At 39.8% G+C, this 21,999-nt stretch overlaps 1 protein-coding gene across 3 annotated transcripts in view; it reads right to left on the reverse strand.

Moving 5' to 3' along the window:
* Positions 1–203: 203 nt before the first annotated feature.
* PAX5 (paired box 5) overlaps positions 204–21,999 on the reverse strand; it is a 268,060-nt gene continuing 246,264 nt past the window's right edge. For all 3 annotated transcript variants that reach the window (XM_075602572.1, XM_075602563.1, XM_075602582.1), the window contains 2 exons: positions 20,474–20,560; positions 204–4,426 (listed from right to left, as the gene is read on the reverse strand). In XM_075602572.1, coding sequence (XP_075458687.1) covers positions 4,353–4,426; positions 20,474–20,560 — 161 coding nt within the window. In that variant the 3' untranslated portion in view covers positions 204–4,352. The remainder of the gene's footprint in view (positions 4,427–20,473; positions 20,561–21,999) is intronic.

The following is a 21,999-nucleotide window of genomic DNA, read 5'->3' on the forward strand; positions in this document are numbered from 1 at the left end:
ACAATTAATCCCCGATTTTCAAAGGCAATTATTTTTTATTTTTTTCACATATTTTGATTTCTTTTTTTACAAGTAAACTTTATTTATGCAGGCGTCACAAACTTTGGCGGATACAGTATTGGATGTTGGAAGTCCCTATTACAAAGCAGTTTGCTTGAGATAAATAAGAAAAACACTGCATTCTCTTTTGAAAAGGAACTCCAATGGTGACAGTAATGCAGGTTTTTTTTTTTTTTTTTGACGGTTTTAAGAATGTACAAGGCCACTAGAAAGTGAAAACCAGGCTACGGTAAAATCTGAATATGAGGCTGAGCAGAAAGAGTTAAAAATTCCCACAATGGACTTTATTTTTGTTATATATATATATATATATATATATATATATATATATCACAAAGCAGAAACAAAACAGACGTGGATTTGACAACTCAAGAAGCATGTACATATAGGGATCTGTGTCAGCACTTAGGGCCATATTTACTAAGTGGTTGTAAGACATAAGAAACAGTCCCTTCACGGACTTTCTAACAGGTTGTCTTTGGAGGTGGTAGGCTTGGACATTATTGACAATTTATACATACATTGCATGACATTGGGCAACCCCCATTAACTTGCTGTTTCAGTACAACATGATATCTGCCATGACCTTGGATGCTATGGTTGTGACACTGTTAAAGCTTGTTGTTTTATGTATTTATGATAAAGCACTTGATCACAAGCGTAGATTAAAGGCGCATACTGTAGAGTCTCATTTTTAACTCGTATCCAATATCATTATGAAATGTTATAATCAGTGCAAAACAATGAATGGATTGCACTTGTGTTAGCGCAAGGAATCGGTGAGCCAGGAAATTAACCACACCATTAGCTAATCGACTCATGGAAGGGCCCCAATTCAATGCAAGGTATTGCAACAGGTATCACTGCTGTTCAGTAGATATAGTTTATAGAATTTATGTGAGTGCACTGACATCCCACAGTGACAATGACATCCCAATACCAATCAGTAAACAATTTACAACTTAAACACCTTTTGGATGGACTAGCTGCCATTTCAGTACTCTGCCATTTCCTAAAATTATCATTGTCATTTACATGGAGTTACAGTACAGTTTACAAACAAAAAAATAACAAGAAAAAAATGATTGCGTTTTTAAGGTCCCAGAAAAGATTAAGTTAAAATAAAGGCCCATGTGTCCTTAGTATTAAACCTGTGTACTAGACTTCTGCATTATATACTGTATATATATATTTTTTAAAGTTGAGTGGGTATATTAAGGACTTGGAGCTTATACATTAATTCCTAATTCACACATTTTTTCTTCCCAAATTTAAAGCATTTGATACGGACTGAATAAACAACATTACAGGTTTAAACAGCACTTAAAAAATACATAACATGATCAAGCAACTTGTCACCAACAATACCCATGTAGACACTGTCTAAAAAAAATCCAAATGAATGCAAATTAAGTTGCTAAACTGACATTAGAGCATGCTTATCCTAGATGGTGATTTTAGCATATTTTGTAATAAAACAATGCCGCATCTTAGATTTTAATAATATTTTAGACCTTTACATGTACTATATGCTTTTTTTAGCTTTACTTGACTTTTAATAATAACAATATTATTATTATTATTGAAATTAATTATGCATTGATTCATTCAATAAATAAGAATGTGCCAATGGTGCACGTGATTGGGGCTTCATGTATAATCCACACCAAAAAAATTATCTATATTTGGATGTGTGTAAGTGCTGGTGCCACTGAGACATTTTGTACCAATGCGGGATCAGTTTGTGCAGTGCAGAATTGTATTTGTATTTACTTTAGTTGCATACTTGTGTTTATCTTTTCCTACTATGAACCACATCATCTCTGTTTTATTTGGTAGGATTACTAAATCATCCATAATTGTTCTTTTCTTCACTGTATGCTTGGGTTGAAATTAATTTGAACTAATCTGAAGTATTGTAAATGGTTGCCATCAATGCCCTTTGCTTTCCAATACAGTAGTGAGTGATGTATCAATGGAATACAAATCTTGTTCCCCCACAATGCATCATTTTCTGCTAATAGCTGCATCAAATGTTAGCAGTTGCTGCAGTAAATCTGACGTACGTTGTTGGCCAGAGAAGTTTTACGCCGATTCAGACCTCAGGATTTTTTGACACTGGTAAAAACTAAAAAATTATGAAATGGGACACAGAATTTGTGTTGGCACTCTTCAAATTGCAAGCTGATTCACACAGTGCAAAAGTGAAGAACTATTCTTTAATACACTGATACTAAGAAACAGAAGATGAAAATTACACTGCATACATTTTGCACCAAAACAGATTTGATACATCGCACACTATAAACAATAAAGTACCCTACTAGCATAGATATGAATGATGGGTTCAGATTTAAAATTAATGTAATAGTGCTTAATGCTAAAACGTTAGAAAAAGAAGCATATGTAGCTAATAGGGAAGGATAATATGCATGTTTTTAAAAAGCAATATGTTGTCATCATAGCCATGTTTGCTGCTTTAAGTGAAGTACAGTGTTCTTCTCTTCAAATAACAAATATCTCATGGGTCTTTCCCACATTCTGTATGGGAAGCAGTTCCATAAAAATAAATAATCTAGTTGAACCCATTCCATGTTCCTTTTTGTCTAAAATTAAATAGCGCTGAGCAGTGGGATTTGGCCTCATATGTTAGCTAAGTAGGTGCATTGTGTGGTATTTGTCTCTATTTGGATATTCATTACAGAACTAGGCACCATGCACATTGCAAGAGGCGGCAGTATTACAAAGTGATATTACAATATAGCCTAACTGGAAAGAAACCCCCATACAGCAACAATTTCACAGGAGTAGTTGCATAAAAATATATTCTGGCACCTTTTTTCGCATGTTATTATCCAGCAGGGAAAAGGCTTAAGAAGAACTCTATCTTTAATTCATACATTGACTTCCAAGGTCAAAACGAAAGGAATGAAATGTATATGTAATTTTCAGCTTCTCTTAAACCTCTTGCTATTTATAAGTAGCTAAATATTGTGAGTGAAGGTAACTAGATTGGAAGAACAATACACAAATGGACACCTTATCAACTAGCTAAACAAGTTGCATATCATTCAGCCACATTGCTGTGTTTGCCTTTTTTTTTTATGCGCATTGATTTTGTTTTTGTAAAAAAATATAAAATGCGATGAAGATAAGTCCGTTTCTATGGATTTACATGCCTCCTATCGTAACGATGTAGTAGCTCAAGTGGGAAATTATTTCAAAACGGGTCACTAACATATTCTCTCTTTTTAATTTTTTTTTAGAAATAAGATTTTTTTCAGCTGCAGATGTAGCAAGCATTATTACTCCCGTTAACACAATTTGTTGCATTAACTCTGGTGCATTACAGTATTTCATAGTAGTACTGTTGAAAACAATGATTATGGAGATAAATTACACACATATTATTTAACGCGTTAGTTTCTGCGTTAACTCACGTTTACAAGGGTAACAACATCTGCTGCATCTGTATACAGTATTTGTATTTCACTCGATGTTCTAAAAGTGCATATACTTCCAATCAGTAATATTTTCTTGTAGCAAGGTAACTATTAACCAAACACATTAAACATCAACTTTTATAAAATAAAAATATATTGAGATGTTGTGCCATTCATTGCTCATTTTAGAGCTCAATTCATTAAATTTAGAAAGCATGGACCAGAGCTGGTGATTTTCACACACATGATTACTTCAGCCCCAAATGTAGCCATAGTGAATGTTAACCTGGTTTAATGTTTGTTAAAACGTACTGAATTACTTGAATCAGTGCAGCATTTTACAAAAGATTGTATGCTGTAAGCATTTTGAGTTACAAACTTGTACCATGTTACTGTTTATGCTAAGCCACTCTCATAAGTCACACAAAGAAGCATGTTATTTACATTGGTGCTGTATAAGTGGAATAGGCTTCTCTTATGATTATGATTCATCAAGCAGAAGGCCCATGTTGAAAAGTACAATGTAAGCAAGTGCGTTGGTTATCTGCTTTTCATTCTGTCCCAGCGTAGCCAAGGCCAATTCCTCCCAGCATTCATCAGGCTACAAATACATTATAGATGGGTGATGAGCATTTTGGAAGGACAATAGAATGAAAGCATTTGAAGTTCAGAAGCAGATGAACTTCAACAATCGAAAAGACTCTTGAAGAAGAAATATTCCGTTTGCCATTTTGACATTGGATATGCTCCTTACTTTCACAATTTGAAATGTTATGGCAAATTAAGTATGGTGGTACAACTCCCACAAATTATATGTGCAGTAAGTGCTTGAGTTCTCATTGCATGTTGTCAGTGGCGATCGTAAGCAGTGGCGGCTGCAGGGGGCGCTGTTCCGCGAGCTGCACTGTAATAGTATGGAGAACCTGAAAGAGAGAAGATGCTGATAAGGGCTCCATTCAAGAAAATATGTCCTGAAAAGTCACAAAAAAGCAAGCATAATCCAATAGATGAAAAAAAGTAAATAGATAATATATTGGGGTTTATTTATTAAAATCTCTGGGGGGCAAAACTGCACTGTATTTATCAAAGAAAAGGAATTGATTTGAAAGCAATGGGATTTTATTTTACTATGATAAATATGGAACATTTCTTAGGCAATGGTTATTCCCCAGGTTTTGCAGAAGGAGGATTTTAGTATATAGATCCCATTGTTTTCTTTGGAAGTAAGACAATTGGGCGTATCTACCAAGATGACTTTTTACACTTTTTGGTGTTTCAAAATGTCAGTGCTAATAAGTAATACAAACCATCATAAAATATGCATCGTATGTATGAAGATTTAACACATATGGCACATAAATTGTTGTTTAAAATTATTTTTTTGATGCCTCCCTCATGTGGAATGCTTGATTGATACAATTAAACTTACATAGTTGCATAGTAGATGATGTTTTAAAAAGACATATGTCTATCGAGTTCAATCCATATTAAACTTAGACGACATGTGTACTTCCATCTTCCCATGTTTACTTATTTGGTATATCCCTGTATACCTTTCCTTTCTAAAAAGATGTCCAACCTTTTTTTGAACAAATCTATTGTATCTGCCATCACAGTCTCCATGGGTAATGAATTCCACATTTTAACTGCCCTTACTGTAAAGAACCCTTTCCTTTGTTGCTGGTTACATTTCTTTCCTCCAACCTTAAGGAATGACCCGGTGTCCTTTGTACGGCCCATGGGATGAATAGTTCTTTTGAAAGCTCCTTGTATTGACCCTGAATATACAGATCTGTGTATACTGTAGTTATCATATCCCCTCAATCAGAATTGTGTCTTTTTTTTCATTATAACTAGTATTAGTAGGTATCAATTACTAGTGTCATTTTATTTATACGTTTGCAAATACCGTGAAAATAATACATCTTGTTAATCTATATAATGAAATATCCATGCTACGTCAAATACATTTTTGGTGTTAGACATAGCAACTTAATTCTGTGCTAACACTCTTGTGTCTTTGTAGGGTTTATGCCTAGTTGAACTTGGCGGACAATTTTGCGCATTTTGTCCATTTTCTGGTGCACAGAAACATTATTTTTTAGAGCCTACTGTACACATCTGTATAACTAGCGTAATCCATTTCTGTGCATCAAAAAAAGAGAACAGATTGAGAAATGTCAGGATTGTACATTTAAAATGGTGCCACAAATAGCTGTTATTCTCACATATGTAGTTTGTATTGGAGTTAAAAAAAAAACATAAAGACCACAATGCTGCATCCAACTTGACAATTCATTTAATACATTAATATGTATTTTATCTGAAGTCTTTTTTGATATATATATGTAATTTAGCCAAAATATTTTAAGCCTACGACCACGTAACGGTAGACCCATTTCAGTAGGTCCATTTCAGTAGGTCCTACAGTACCAATATTATACTCTTATGTATTTCTTCCACTGCATAAAGAGAAGTAACACAATCACTGCAGCACACAGCATGGGGTACGTGACATATATGCGGTGACTTAAAGGTTAACATTTAAGAAGCATTATATATGTGATATGTATGAGCTGCAGTGCCATTAAAACTAGTTACAACCAGAAGTGCCCTAATAATTATAGTGGGGAAAAAAACATAAACAAAACCAGTGCAAAAATACACATATATAGTTCCCATGCTTGTACAGTAGCAGCAACTAGTTCACCCACCACTCCCCTGGAGGAAGAGATCTCTTAATAAGCTACTGTATTCAAACACGTGTGTTTCGGGATCTACTGATTGAGTTTACTAAGACTCTGTATGTCGGTATATATTGGAGTTGCAATAAGCATTCAGTGTGGTAACACATTCACTAAAACATGTATTCACCAGTTTTTCAATTCTAAGCAGGGAAAGCCATCTGTAACTTTCAAAAGCAGAATTAGAAAAATGCATATTACTTGTGTTAGGAATTAGGTAGCAGTTCATACTGTAACAACCTTAAGAAAATAGATTGCACTATGAGCCAAGTTTCATATCCCTCTGAATCAGAAGATGGTTATTTCTATGATGAAATATGTACAAATATGTACAGAGAGTGAAATTGTGCATTTTCTTCCCTTCCGTTTTACAGTTGTCTTCTTGATCCCTACTGTATATATGCTACAGGACCTGAGTATAGATGTGCAAATATGTCCTAGATCACTTTGCGTAGGCTCACACTCATTTTTGAAGCAGTTTGTGAGTTTTTAAAATGTAGACGCAAAGGCTATTTTTTGATTCTCAAATTTAAAACATAGTACTTCTTAATTTATGTATACCCATATTTGCCCCCCCCCCGAAAACATATTAGCCAATATACACCAACTGTTCTTACAAAATATTTGGGGTCATGCATTCTACTGCCGGGATTCCATAAACTCCAACACGCATTATTACACCGTGATTCCTCAGTACCTGCTGTTAACTGTAATGGCAGAACGTTTTTGCTTACCTGTAGACCTATTCCTGTCAATAAGTGCGACATACCTGCACTATTGTGTGTGGCTATTTGTATAATTGTATTGTTCATTAATTGTAATTGTATACAATATGTATTGTTTAATTAATATGTAAGTTCAGCCCTCTCAAAATGATATCAATCAATTTATTTTGCTTTTCACAATCTATGCAGTTCAGTCTGAGCCACTTTGGAGCCTGGACAAAGCTAATCCGGTCAACATCCGGCCCAGTTCAAAGTTATATACCTATTTAAAATTCCATTAGACAACTTTAAATGAAAATGATTAAACACTCAACTATTAACTATATTGGCCACTGCTACAAAGGCCAACATTTTCCACTGAAAATCTTTAATATGGCAAAAGACACTCAAATGGAAACAGGTTAATGCTACTTAGAGAAATTAAATCCAAAAAATGTTCCAAAACATTGAATTATTTTATTTGGACTTAAAACTTGGCACAACTTTCATCAGATAATGCTTAAAGTTAAAACATTCAGTAGGAGAACATTTGATAGCAGTGATTTTTATAATTGCACAAGGCAGGGGTAAAATACATTACATTTTTTACTTATAGTTCACATTTCTGCATATTCTCAAAATATAAAGTGTATATTCATCCAGATAATTAAACACATATCTCTCATCTGTTAGTTCTGTATCTGCATTATCTATTCTCCAGTCTCTTAATATCCATTGTTCTGATATTAACTTTATATGCAATGCTTTACACATCATACTTGTATGGAGAATGTAAAATCATGTTATATTGAAATGAAACCATCACAATACAACATATTAATCCTCTTTTGCTATAATTATACTCTGTTTTGAACCAAAAATGCCAAAAACTCCACTAATGTTATTTTTTTCTTCTCCTGATTTCTAACTCCCATTATCATCAATTTATTTCTTGACACAGTCATTTATGGCTCATGCTTGCTCTTTAATCATTTTACAGAAAGATACCGCAGGATTTTTTCTAATTCTAACATATTTGTTTCAACCTCGTTTGACCACTCTACAGCTGACGGTTTTAATATCAATCAGAAAAAAAACTTCATTGAACCCAGATAGAGGAGTCTGCAATATAATATATAGCAATGTGCCGACATCTGGGCAAAAAAACACACCTGCGATGCAAAATAAGATCTAAGGAATAGATCATATGCCCTAAAGAGGTGCCTTGAAAAGAGAGACATTTAATGCTCTTTAGAAATAGTGAGATCCTAATATATATCCTTAGAATCCTAGGATTATAGTCAGGAGCACTTACATTTCACAGCACACACAAATCATATTCAGTACAAAAAACAGGAACAGTGCATCAAATAAAATCTTCCATGATCAATATCAAGTTGGAAGGTAATGAAGGGAAATGGTAGAGAAGTTATTAGAACAAACCAGCATGAAATTGAATCATTTTTCTTCATTAGCCAGCGTTTGCCATTATCTAGTTTCTGTATGTGTGTGTTAAGCAGCCTTAAAAATGTCCTACAGTCCATGTCAGCACTGCCGTGTGAATCAGTCCTAATTTACATGGAGGGTACCACTTTCCTAAAAGTACGTCACATTAAATCAACACATTTTTCACACTTCAATCATTCAAAGCCTGTCGCAGTTGGAATGTTTCTTTCTATTCTGTTATCCAATAAAAAAAAAAATTCAGAGGCCATTTATATAGCTATTTAGTACATTTTCCAAATCAATGCGACATGTATTAGAATTTTGAGATTTAATTCATTCTCAATTACGTATTAGATACGTATAGATAATTATAAATCTGTACCCTATATTACTGTAGATCTGTTATTTAAACCTACACAGTGGATTCATTGATCAAATCTTCAGAGTACACAACTGGGACAATACATTGGCTTCTTCAAGGCAAAAGTAGATCTAATCCATCAACACATACACATTACATTGCATATTTCTCTCCTTTCTAACACCTCTCTCTAGGGACTCCTCACCTGTCACAGAATTGGAACAATCTCAACTACTATCCTTCTTTCCTACATGCAATCTTGACCCCGTTCCCTTTCACCTCATGCAATCTTGACCCTGTTCCCTTTCACTTTATCCAATCTTTTGCTCCCACTCCACTCCCTATACTTAAATGTATTATGAACTCCTCGGTTTGCTCAGGCACCAATCATTCTGTTTTTACACATGTGATACTGTAGTCACAAATAACACCCTTGATCAACACCATTGAACATACTTCCCCTCTAGCTACCACCATCTCTCGCCTTTCTTTTTCATCTAAGCTTCTTGGCTGTATTGTCTAGTCACACTTTCCCAATTTCCTTAATACTCACAACCTCTTAGACCCATTTCAATCTGGCTTCTGAATAGTACTTACAATGTAAACTGCCCATACCAAAATACTGTAGCTGAATAGCTACACATTTCCAAGTTGTAAGGGCTCTAATATAGTACCTTCTAATTTCGATCTCTCTTCTGCTTTTGACACTGTCAACCACAGTCTACTCCTGTGTCTGTAACAAAGCTTCTCCTGGTTCTCCTCTTATCTTTCTAACCACTCCTTCAGTGTCTCCATTGCTTTCTATTCCTTGTCCCCTGTCGATCTGTTGCTGTGTTTCCGGGCTATATCCTGGGGCCACTCCTTCACTCCCTATATACACTCACTTGGAAAACTGATTAGCACCTTTGGCTTCAAATATGACCTCTATGCAGATGACACAACCATAACTTTCAACTCTTAAAGTACTCCTGAAATCCATCTTAAGTCACTGTGTCTCTTTACTCTTTCATGCTGGATGGCTGTCGCCCAAAACTTCACATGTCCAAAACATTGCTCACTATCATCCCACCAGGCCAAATTGCACCATTTTCTGTCACATTCAATAACACTACCCTTTATCCAGTCTGCCAAGTGCACTACCTAGATGTAATATTTGACATCCCTTTTCTTCTCATTTCACATGTGTGCTGTTAATATTGCTAAGTCTCTGCAGCGTTGCAAGAATAAGCACTTTCCTCTGTCACTCTACCACTAAAACTCCCACGTATGTTCTGATTATCTCCCTACCTTATCCTCTCTGGCCCTCTTGCCTCCCAACCCATACAATACAATTTATTTAAAATGATGCTGCTAGAGTTATCTCACTCTCCCCTAGGTCTGTCACCTCCTGAAATCCTTCCCATAGTTCACAATCAAACGCCACATTAACTATTAAAATCTCCTTCGGGCTCTACACTCTCCTACATTTCAACTATAATCTCCCACTGCACCTTTTCTAGTCTGGTCTCTCATACACTTGTATCTACAGCACTCACATCTGAAACCTTTTTAGTTTCTTACCTGAAGAACTCACCCCAGTCGACCTCCCTCCCAATCTTTAAGTCATGCCTGAAATCTCACCTCTTCAGCGTAGCATTTGATTAGTTTGGGCTTGTGGCTACATCTTGCACTCCTGACTCCTGATGCACTTACTTCCCCCATCAAATATACTCTATACTACACTTGTATAACTCAAATCCCAAACCCTCAATGCCATTTCAAATTAATTTATGCAGTTACAAACCTAGTGACCTAAAATTATTTATTCCAAGAGAAGCAAGGAAATAGAGCCACTGTGGTTTCAGTTATAACTAGAATTAAGGGTTTTCTGATTTTACAATTGGATACTAGACATTCTCAAGACATTGACTCTCTCTCCGGTGCCATGAATCTCTCCAGTACGCCAGTCTAGCATGGAACATTCCTTTTATTATAGGTTATAAACTGTTCATTAGACTGCACATGATATTGTTTATTTGCTTTTTCTTGTCGAGAAATATTGTGTTTGATGTGTATGCTTTTACTAAAAAAAAAAAAATAGAAATTGTTTAAAAAATGCAGAAGTGAAAATGATTTATCCAAATTAGGTCACATAGTTTTAAGTCTTCAGTAAATCTTGAAACCTCTTAGGCAATAATAATGTAGTTGAGTAGTGACAATTAATTGGGATTTCTTCATGTCTCATTTGTGCAAATTATGCAGAAAAATCCTAATTATGTTATGCAAGGTCAAAGTGGGCTAATTCTTGACAGTAGTGTTAAAGGTGCTAAGCACATTTCCCATTGATAAGTGTTGAAATTGACTTAACGACAAAGGTACCCATGGCAATAAATATCAGAGAAGCTCAAAGCACCATTTTTTTTAAGTGTCTCACCTGATAATACTGTACAGTATGTACTGTAACATATTTTTAAGTAAAGATATTGTATGAATACATTTGTGGACAGAAACATACTGCAAACACTGTTCTTCTCTTTAAAATGGTAATCGCATTTACCATTATTTCTTTAGTACGTATTAGAACAAAACTAAATGAGATTTTTCAGCACATAGAACTATTATTCATTAAGCTCAATTGGCCTATTTAACATAACTTTAACCTACAGTAAATAAATAGCCGTTAATCATAACACAGTTTTCACTAAAGCAAATGATGTGACGTTAACCAGGATTTACTCCTGAAAAAAAACAATGGCGTTATTGTTAATGACATGCTACTGTAATTAGCTCACTCTGGCATTGGAGAGAGAGAGAGAGACTAATGGAGTAGAGGGCCCAAAGCATAGCGTTAACGTCGCGTAATTTTGGCATTATGATGCTTTATCTTAAAATAAAGTTACAGTATTTAACTCTTAGCATTACTGACATCCACACCTTGAAATACAGGCAGGTGCTTTTGCTAAGGTGTTAGGAAAGGGTCCCTACTCCACATGGTGAGATAACTGTGAACACACAAAATACATGGGAAACATACAAAATGTTATCATTTTTATATATTTAACATATTTGAAAATAATGCAATGTTATCCTGCAATGATGTTAACCCTATGCTAACGAGCTAAATTACAGTTGTTATTTTTGCATATTAATACTTCAGTGAATAAGGTTTTAACTCAGTGAAAATAATGGCTGTACCTGTGTTACAATAGGTAACATCAAGTTATTTGCCCTGATTACATAGGGCTTACTAAATCCACCTTAAACTTTAACTTATTATTGCCATTGACTACTTGCTCCGTGTGTCAAATTCACAGCCGGAATGAAGCGGGCCTAGCCTGAATGGGCGGCACGGCAGGTGACCGGGGGGCTCGGCCTCCCCGAACCGGATTGGCCGCAAGAGCGGCCGGGGGAGGGGCTTCAAGGATAAAGCCGGCAGCCAGGAGGGAGGTCCGGCCTCTTGCTCCTGGCTGGCCAAGGATTCGGTGGTCCCTCTCCTCTCAGGTTTAAGGTAAGCCCATAAGGGGGTCAATTCCCGGGCACCCCCCACTCCCATATTGCCGCGGGTTTTGAACTGGCGGCGAGGGGGGAGGCGGGATGCAAGGAGGATAGGGACTACGGGGCCGTCCATGGTCACCGGCATTTGTCTGGCCGCCCCCGTCCTCCATCTGGGCCGGAGCACCGGGGGGAGCGATCGGCGGGCGGGGGGGGGGAAACAGGAGGAGAGGCGCTGGGACTCATGCTCCGGCGAGCACTCCAGCGCTCACTCCCACAAGGCGCGCGCTGGCCGGGTCACGCCTGGGCCGCGGGTGTAGCGGAGCAAGAGGGGGGGGTTGAAGGAGGAGGAGAGGTGCAGAGATTCCGCTCCCACGTGGCGCCACGTCCTGCCAGGGGTATCGGGTACGCGGGGGGAGCGGGGCAAGGGAAGGCGGGTGAACGAGGAGGAGAGGCGCCGGGACTCCTGCTCTCATGAGACGCCACGTCCCGCCAAGGGTAGCGGGTATGCAGGGGGAGCGGGGCAAGGCCAAGCACGGGAGCGGGTGCGCGGGTCCCCCGCGGGCCACTTCTCACCCCACACCGTTGGCGGGGGGGGGTGGATGAAGTGCTGAGGAGGAGGCAACGATGAGGATAATAATAAAGATTCATAATGGGTGTATATTTGTGTACTGCACCGACACACTTTATTCGAGCAAATACCCGGTATGTACCTGGCAGATACCTGGAATGCGCCGCTCCTCACCTCTGACAAGCCCCGTTGCATTTGCCTTCCCAGCCTGGTTTCATGCCTGGCTGATGGGCGGCTGATCTGTTAAATGATAATGATTAGGATTTAATAGGCTGCAATGCTTCGCGTGTCTACCAAATGGCATAAATTCATGAATTGTAATGCAGTATATATATATGTAGTGTGCAGTATTGCAGCCAACGGGAATAAAATGCTTCAATCCCTGCCGGAAAATAACTCAATGCACTCGGGCAGAAAACAGTCACAAACCTCAATACACCCGGGTATACCCGAATTCGTGGGACTAGCCGAGCTCGAATAAAGTGTGTCGCCAGTGTATATTCGTGTGTATGTGCGTAGAAAAGTATATAGTTAGGGTATGGGCGTATATAGTTAGGTATGTAAGGATGTATAGGGTAGATGGGGTAGGTGTGAGTGGATATGCTTATGTGTACGGATATATAGGTGCGGGATATTTGGCATGTATATGTGTGTATATATAGAGATGTATACGTGGGAGTATAGGTATGTATGCGGGTAGGGATATATAGGACATGAGCGCGGGTACATGGGTTTGACATGCGGGTATATGGGTATATGACGGGCATGGGTTGTGCATATATAGGCTTGGACAAGGGGTAGCAGAAAAAGGACATACAGTCCATCCTCGGTGCAACAGAAACAAATCACAGTCATAGAGTATAACATCCAATAAATCCCATGTAGACTGAGCAATAATGATCTTGATCCTGGGAGTATTAATCCTTATGTAGCTGCTCCAATATATTGAGCTGGAGTATTGACTTTAAGTGTAATCAAAACCTATGACTCATAAACAAGTGGCCGCCAACCTAACCGGCTTAAATCATAAAGTGGGATTTATAGGGTACTGGGGAGGCACAGACACCAAAAGGTAAAGTGCCCCCTTTTTAACCAACCACACTCAGATAAGGCCACAGAGCTTATAGGCAACACAGTCAATAAACAGCATGAAAACTCCACAGTACACTCACTGTTTGTAGAAATGGAGGTTCTCTTAAATGACCATCCACATAGAAACACAGGAACTCCGTCAATGCGTGCATCCAACTTGATTGAAGATCAACAGCAGAAGGAAACCTCTAGGGAGGAAAGTGGAGCACTGCGCTGGGATATGGTAAACAGGCAACTGGCACACCAATGGATAAAAACTAATTTATTAAGTGACTGCGTGAGACACCAAAAACAGGACAACTACCCACTCTGACGCGTTTCGGGCTAAGCCCTTTGTCAATCAGGTAAATTGTGTATTTAAGTCAACACTTCTGTATTTGGGGTTATACTCTTTGACAAAGGGCTTAGCCCGAAACGCGTCAGAGTGGGTAGTTGTCCTGTTTTTGGTGTCTCACGCAGTCACTTAATAAATTAGTTTTTATCCATTGGTGTGCCGGATTCCTGTTTACCATATCCCAGCGCAGTGCTCCACTTTCCTCTCTATAGGTTTCCTTCTGCTGTTGGACAAGGGGTATATACGGACAAGGGGACGTGTATATAAATATGTCCAGAGGTCTGTATACGGGTGCGGGTATATATATACGCGTATAGAGATAGATCGGGACGTAGAGGTATAAATTTAGGTTATATATATACGGGCATATGTGCGGGTATGTGGACAGTTATGTATGGATATATAGGAGGCGGGCGTGGGTATATAGGGGGATGTATACGTGAGTAGATGCGTATATGGGCATGGACAGGGTGGTAGGTATAGGGAGACGGGGATGTATACACATACATGCAAAGGTAGGTATACGGGAGAGCGTGGGCAAGGGTACAGATACGGGTCGCAAACGCTCTGCCGTAGTGGGGGGGGGATGATCGCAAGGACGGATACTACCTGGACATGTGGGACATCTGGAGGGCGCCATTGCAACGGAGATATGTATGTACGCGGGCATGCATATATGGGCGTATATAGGTAGATATAGGTATGATATGCGGGGTCGGACGGTGAGTTGCATGTATGTAGGCGGGCTTGCATATATGGGGCTATACAGGTATATATAAGGAAGGACATGTGCATATATGTGTATATGTATGCATATATATGTATATATATGTATATATATGTATATATGTGTGTGTGTACATAGGTATATACATTTAAAAAATAAAATTGGATATGCAAGGGGTAACATGTAATTTTGTTGTTACAGCAGTTGCGCAGGAAGGCCAGCGCAAAGGCAAAGCACTGGCACGCGGTGCTATTGGGAATGTCGTTACAGGCCAGTACGATGCGGCTCTTGGCGGAAGCGCAGGACCACGACGAGGGGTGGCTGCACCAGCAATTGCGGGCATTGACGCAGGGATACGGAAGCAACCAAGGAGGGTCGAGCAGCCGGGAGAGCGCTCAAGCGGGTTTGGAGGCCACGTGGGCCGAGGCATGGCCGTCATCAAGCGACGAAGGCGGTTCTAGCGGTGGGGCACGACATCTGGTCGGGTTGCTTACAGGGAAGTAGAAGGGTACGTCAGTGGCGACTGGAGGGAAGGCCACAGCCTGGTCACGGGAGAGGCCGTGGAGAAGGGGATGCAGCCTGGAGGGCAAGCAAACAGAAGGTGGCGGTTGGTCTCAAAAAAAAAAAATTGCACATAATTAGGTATATAGATATATATATATGTAGGTATGAGCATGGGTATGAGGTCCAACACGGAGGGAAGATCCCACCGCCGGGCGCGGGGATAGCGGTGTGGGTCGGGCCGCGTGCTGATCGACAGACGGGCCATGGTAGGGGCGAACGGCGCCCAAGGTGGAGGAGCGGAGCACGTAGGGCCTGCAGTGGGCACGTGCATGGGTGGGCTGGAGCCCTGGATGGCGGCTTCCGATTATGATGGATGAATCCTGTGGGGGGGTGGTTCAATCTTGTTTTCTCTTGCAGGGAAGGCTGGACCGGTCGGGACACGGTTGACCTAACTTTGCGGCGCTGGTACGTCGTCCACAACTCGTAAGCGGATGGGGCACCCTGGCAGGCCTGCAAACAGAACTCGGGGGGGCAAGAGCCTCAAGGTTGGTCCCGAAAGGCGGTTCGCATCGCCGCCGGGGACCGGGACACCAAAGGGTAAGCGTAAGAGAGCTACGCATTTAAGGGGGGCTACCTTGCAAGGCATCCGCGGTTCCCCGATACCGGAGAGTTCGGTAGCGGGGACAGCGGGCAATGCCGAGGCGAGATTGATCAGCATAATGGAAAAGGTCGTTCAGGCGGCGTTACTAGCGGCAGGCATAGGCAAGTCTAGCGAGGCACAAGGAGGAACAGCAGCAGGGGCGAACCCCGGAGCAGCAAGCTCATCAGCTAGGATTACACAGGAGCAGGCTTCGGCAGGGGAGGAAGGCGCTTGCGGGGGCGCGGGATCAGCAGATAGCCAGGAAATAACAGCAGGACAGGGAGCGGGAGAAACAGCAGCAGCAGGAGGAGCAGCGGAAGGGGCAGGGACTGGGGTACCAGTAGCGGCATCAAGGTCAAAGAGGGTAGGGGATGCGGCATATGGTGATTCGTACACAGCGGTAACCCGGTACCTGGGCGCGCATCTGTCAGATGAGGTGAAAGAGAGAATTTGGGCAGGGGACTATGTTGAGTTACTGACGTTGCTTCCTGGGTACAACGAAGAAGTAGCGAAATCCGAGAAGAAAAGGGAAGCTAAGAAGGATGATGTAGAAAGACGATTGTACCCACGCACTTTCGGTAACTGGGTGCAGGCGTTCGGGATATTGGCAGGCTTAGTGGGTGAAAAGGAGACACAATTATGCTCCACGTTGTTTAAATACCAGGACATAATCAGGAAGGCGTTCCAAAAATACGGGGGAATGAATGGTGGACATACGACGTAGAATTCAGGCAAAGTATGCAGGAGAATAAAGAAGTGGTTTCGTGGGACCGTAAGGATGTTGACTTATACTTAGATCACATTTCGGGGGGAGGAGGTTCAACCTCTCGTTGGGCAGGCTTTCAGGGGGACATGTTCAGTAACAATCCACAGGAGGGTTCGGAATGGTTCGCACGGCCGGCAGGGAGGGGACGTGCAGTCGGTAAACAGTCGGGCAGGTTAACATTTCTTTATGTTGCAGGAAGCGAAAAATAAATCTGCATACATAAGGAAAGACGGAAAGATCCAGACGGAGTGGTTATTGCGGGGCCAATTTGCATTGTCGCGGCGGCATTTGGGGGGGGGGTAGGTGCTTGTCCTGCCAGAGGGGGCTCGGGGCTGGTAAAGCAGGTTGAAGCGAGGGTGCAGGTCACCGGGACATACTTCCGGGTGCCCCCTCTTGCATTACCCAGCACCGAGCACTTTCTGGCTCGGACGGACAGCACGCTATCTCAGTTATGATTATGTTTATTATTAATAAACAAAGCCGGGGCTATTTTACCTCCAGACTGTGTCCTCTCGTTATTGGTAGGTTACGTATAAATAATGCTAGGTGAGGGGGGGAAGCTCGCGCCTCCCTGGTCAAATGTGATCTGTAGTGCAAATGAGTACGTCAGTATTAGGTGATACCTTTTTTATTTGGACAAACAATTGATATTATAAGACAAGTTCTCCTCTCTTCCTCAGGTCTAAATACTGATTTACAGAGATTCCATGAGTTTAACACAGATGTAAAAAAAAAAAGAAAAACAAGATAGCCATCAGATGATGCGAGAAGGAATAAGGCGACAAGGCAATAGATGGATGAAAGGGACAGTGAGACACAGGACTCAACATCCACCAGCAGTGTGCAGGGGGTGGGGGGAGAGTTGGTTAATTATAAAATTAACAGAGAGGCAGGGAAAAACATTACTACAAATGATGATAGTGTGTTAAAAACCCCCAGATCAGCATTAGGTCCTCTTGTTTTAATGTCAAAGATCATTATCACGTTGAGTTCAAATGTTTTCCGTTCTTGACTGTTTTTAAACATTCTTTTGAGGATTTTGATTTTTAAAACATTTATGGAATGATCTGGCTGTGAGAAGTGATTTCCCACTGGAGTGCAATACCTTCCTTCTTCAAGGTGTGTTATTGTGTGTCTGTGTAGGTTCATTCTGATTTTAAGTTTTTGGCTGGTTTCACCAATGTAGCATCCTAGGTCACATTTGCTGCGTTGAATAATATACACCACATTCCTGGATGTGCAGTAGTATGATACTTTAACATTGAGTGCTGTACTGTATGTTGTGACAGGCTGTGAGAATATGACAAATATGTTGGTAAAGTTTGCTGCGTGTGTTGTTGCATGATCTTGTGTCATTAACTGCGTTCTTCAGTTTGTTATGAAGTTTTCTATTGACTAACTTCTGTCTGAGGTTTGGCAGTTATGGGAATGCAAGGATGTGAGGTTTCGGGAAGATGTATTTTAATGTTTCATCCTCTGTCAGCATAAGTTGCAGATCCTTGTTTATGTTTTGCATTCCCTCTAGGGCAGGATTGTATGTAGTCACTAGTGGTATGCGTGTGGTTGTTTTTTCTCCTTGTACTAGAGCAGGTGTTCTTGTGGGACTTTAAGTGCAGCTGTGATTGTTGTGGCAATTGTCTTTGGCTTGTATTACTTCTGTCTAAATGATTCAGTCAGGGATGTGAAGTGTCTGTTTCTGTCTTTAGTGTCAGAGCATATACTGTGATATCTTATAGCCTGGCTTAAATCTGTAGTGCAGATTTCATGAAATCTACACAATAAACACAATGCTTACAAAATTAAGTATTTATTAATCAGTAGTGAATTCCATGTTTACCATATGTTTTACATGGGATGTACTGTATGGGCTATTGTAGTGCATATCAAGACAAGCACAATATTGAGTGCAGCGTTCACGCATATAATATCTCCTTAGGAACTAAATAATGATATACAGATATAGTGGAATATGGGAAGTGATCCCCAAACCAGTGCTAGATCAAAGGTAAATGATAAGAAAGTAACATTGCTATATGCAATCCCTCATAATGAAGTTTGTAAACAATCCAGGAGCTGTATAAATATTGCAGAATAAAGCTTGAGCTGCAGGCCGCTTGTATATTGTGGACGAATAACACAGGTACGGGGAGAGGAGAAGGGAATGACCAGCACCGGAGGACCCGCTGTAACTGAGTCGCACGATACCGATCAACCCGACACCCACAACCCCCCAAATGTCCTGCTGTCACACACTAGCTCTGCATAGCATGAAAGATGAATGGAATAACTCACAGGTAAAAGTGTCCTTGTCCGTCTGCAGTATAGTGAAAACTAGTCCTGATAGATGCGTGCTTAGCCGATGAGCACGTATACAAAAATAGGCACTGCGAACGGGTAAGGATATCTGGACAAATATCTGTTTAAAAGCAATTTATTGAATTTAGCACAAAAAACACATCACTCCAAAAAATCCTCCGACGCATTTCGTACCACCATGGTACTTTATCAAAGGTAAAGTTTCAAAGATAAAGTACCAGGGTGCTATGAAACGCGTCAGAGGATTTTCTGGAGTGATGTGTTTTTTGTGCTAAATTCAATTTATCGCTTTTAAACAGATATTTGTCCAGCTATCCCTTACCGGCTCGCAGTGCGCGCCTTTCTTGCCTATTTTTGATATACAGATATAGCAAATCTTACTGTACTCGGCACCATGAACTAATAAACAAAAGTCTGCAGCACCACGGACTGCCAGTGTCTGCCACGAAGGAGCTGTGGGGGGTTTCATGCTTCTGAAAGGGATCCCTGCAGCATTAATCCTACAGGTTCGCGCGTGGCAGCAGCACCACCGAGGACAATAAGTCTTGCTATATCTGTATTGTGCAAAATTGTAATTAAAATATAATGGGCCATACTTACTAAACAGTCTTCTGTCATAAGACACCTAACAGCCAAATGCACTGAATAATAGGCTGTAAGGTGTCTTCCAGCGCCAAAGGTGGTTTATGACATAAGGCTGATTAGTAAATATAACATATAAATGTTATTTTCATATAATAAATATTGAAATGCATTTCTGACTGATGTGTGCATCCACTTTGGTTTATAAATATGGTGGTAACTTGGCAGTATTGCTAGGCTGGATCCATCTCATTATGAGATTTTTTTTTATCCATTCCCTATCTTCAAACACAAGTTCCAGTACACACCAGGTAACAATTTCCATACATTTCAGTGGCCAATGGAGAGTTGGAGATCCAGGACTGGATTGGAAGTTCATGATGTATGGAGTTAGGCTGGCAATACTGACTTCGTGTAAATACCGTAGTCTTGGCTATGACTGCTATTAGCATATTTGCACCCACATTACCATACAGTAAGTTAATAATAAATGTAATGGAAAAAATATTTAGCCCTATATTTAGTAAACTGTGCTATGCTATAAGAAATCTTCCAGTGCTGAAAGACATGTTACATTCTGTTCAATTAAAGGGGCTACACTGTGCCTTGCTTAGTAAAGATGGACCTTAATCTACAGTGTAGGAGTTATTAATAAATCTAATTGGTTTGTTTTTGGAACCAGATAAACAGTTGAGGGATATGTTAAACTTACCCAATAAACCAGGGTTGGGGAATCTCCAGGAATCATTGTATGATGAATACTGTGGATGGCTGTATGGACTGCCAGAGAAATCACTTCCTAAATATAAAAGGAACACAAATATAATAAACAAACATGAATACATTTAATTTGACCATCCTGACACATAGTAAGCAATGCAACTTTATTACAAAAAAAAACTGAAACAAACTAATTTAGTGTCCATGGAATATGGTCCCTGTTAATTAACTGAATATACATTTTGAGGTCTCATTTTGTTTAAAAAATATTCCAAAGAAGCATTTTCCAGCGTATATTGTGAGTATTGTCCTGGCATCTCACAGAGTACATGATTCATAACTCTACCTCTGTGGCACACTCCCATTCTTGTCACAAGAAGACTGTGTGAAATTACCCGTAGGAAGATCACTAACACAACTAGCAATGTTTTGTCATAATGTCAATTTATGGCATGGGTAATATTTTGTCAAAATTACATATAGTCACCAACAGTCTGTGTATAAAAAAACCTACAGTGTACATCCAAAGCTTCCACAGCAAATATGCATGAAGAACATAACCACGGCACTACATTACAGAAAAGCTTTTGATGCTCTAAAACAGCACAAAATAATGTAATGGGAATAACTCAGGGGAGGACTTTAAATTATCGATATTTGCAGGTGACATCTCATACCACTCAATTATATTATACAGTATACAAAACTATTTCTGTTTAAGTTAAACATGTCCACAATATTATGAAGGAAACTACTCTCTTTGTTTATCACTTAGGTTAACTTGAAAAAAGGCACTAGGGCAAAAATGTTATCCTTAGGAAATCATCTACTGTTACCCTTACTCCAAGCTCGTGTAAATCCTTTGCATGCCATATAAACACATCAGTAAGGATTCTCATTACATTTGCCAATGAGAAAGCATAACTGCAGGGAGAAAAAAATCCAGCAATAATAGACAACATAATTCATGATGTACTCTGTGCTTTAAATAAATGCTGTGAAACATTTAGCAAATTCTACTCTGTTTTTTTCAACAGAGCAACAAAAGCATTATAAATGTATAGCTTTGTTGTACAGAAATTCCTATAATGTAAGTCATAACTAATAAGGCCCTACATTGGAAAGCAAAAAAATCCACCTGTGTTTTGGGATCTTAAATTACTGCTTAATACGTGTAATCCAATTCTATGTTGCAATGATGATAGGCTTGGTTTACTAACCGGATATCCTCAACTGAACCCCTTTCTCAGGAAAATTGGCAGCAACTTTACCATTCCGAATTTCCCCACCAATTCTGATTGATTTAATAGAATTGAAGAAGTGAATAAATCTTAACTATTCTCTGATTATCTTCACTGTAAACTGTGTATTGGATACTGCCAGTAAAACTAAAGTCTCTTTCCTAAGCATCCTACAGTATTATAGCTAAAAGTGATCATCCCTAGAACCCCAAAAGGTACAAATGTAACACCTGCCTCTGTTGATTTTCTGCATCTATTATTATACTGATGATACATT

Source organism: Ascaphus truei, chromosome 1 (genome assembly GCF_040206685.1).
Source record: "Ascaphus truei isolate aAscTru1 chromosome 1, aAscTru1.hap1, whole genome shotgun sequence".
Classification (NCBI taxonomy): Eukaryota; Metazoa; Chordata; class Amphibia; order Anura; family Ascaphidae; genus Ascaphus; species Ascaphus truei.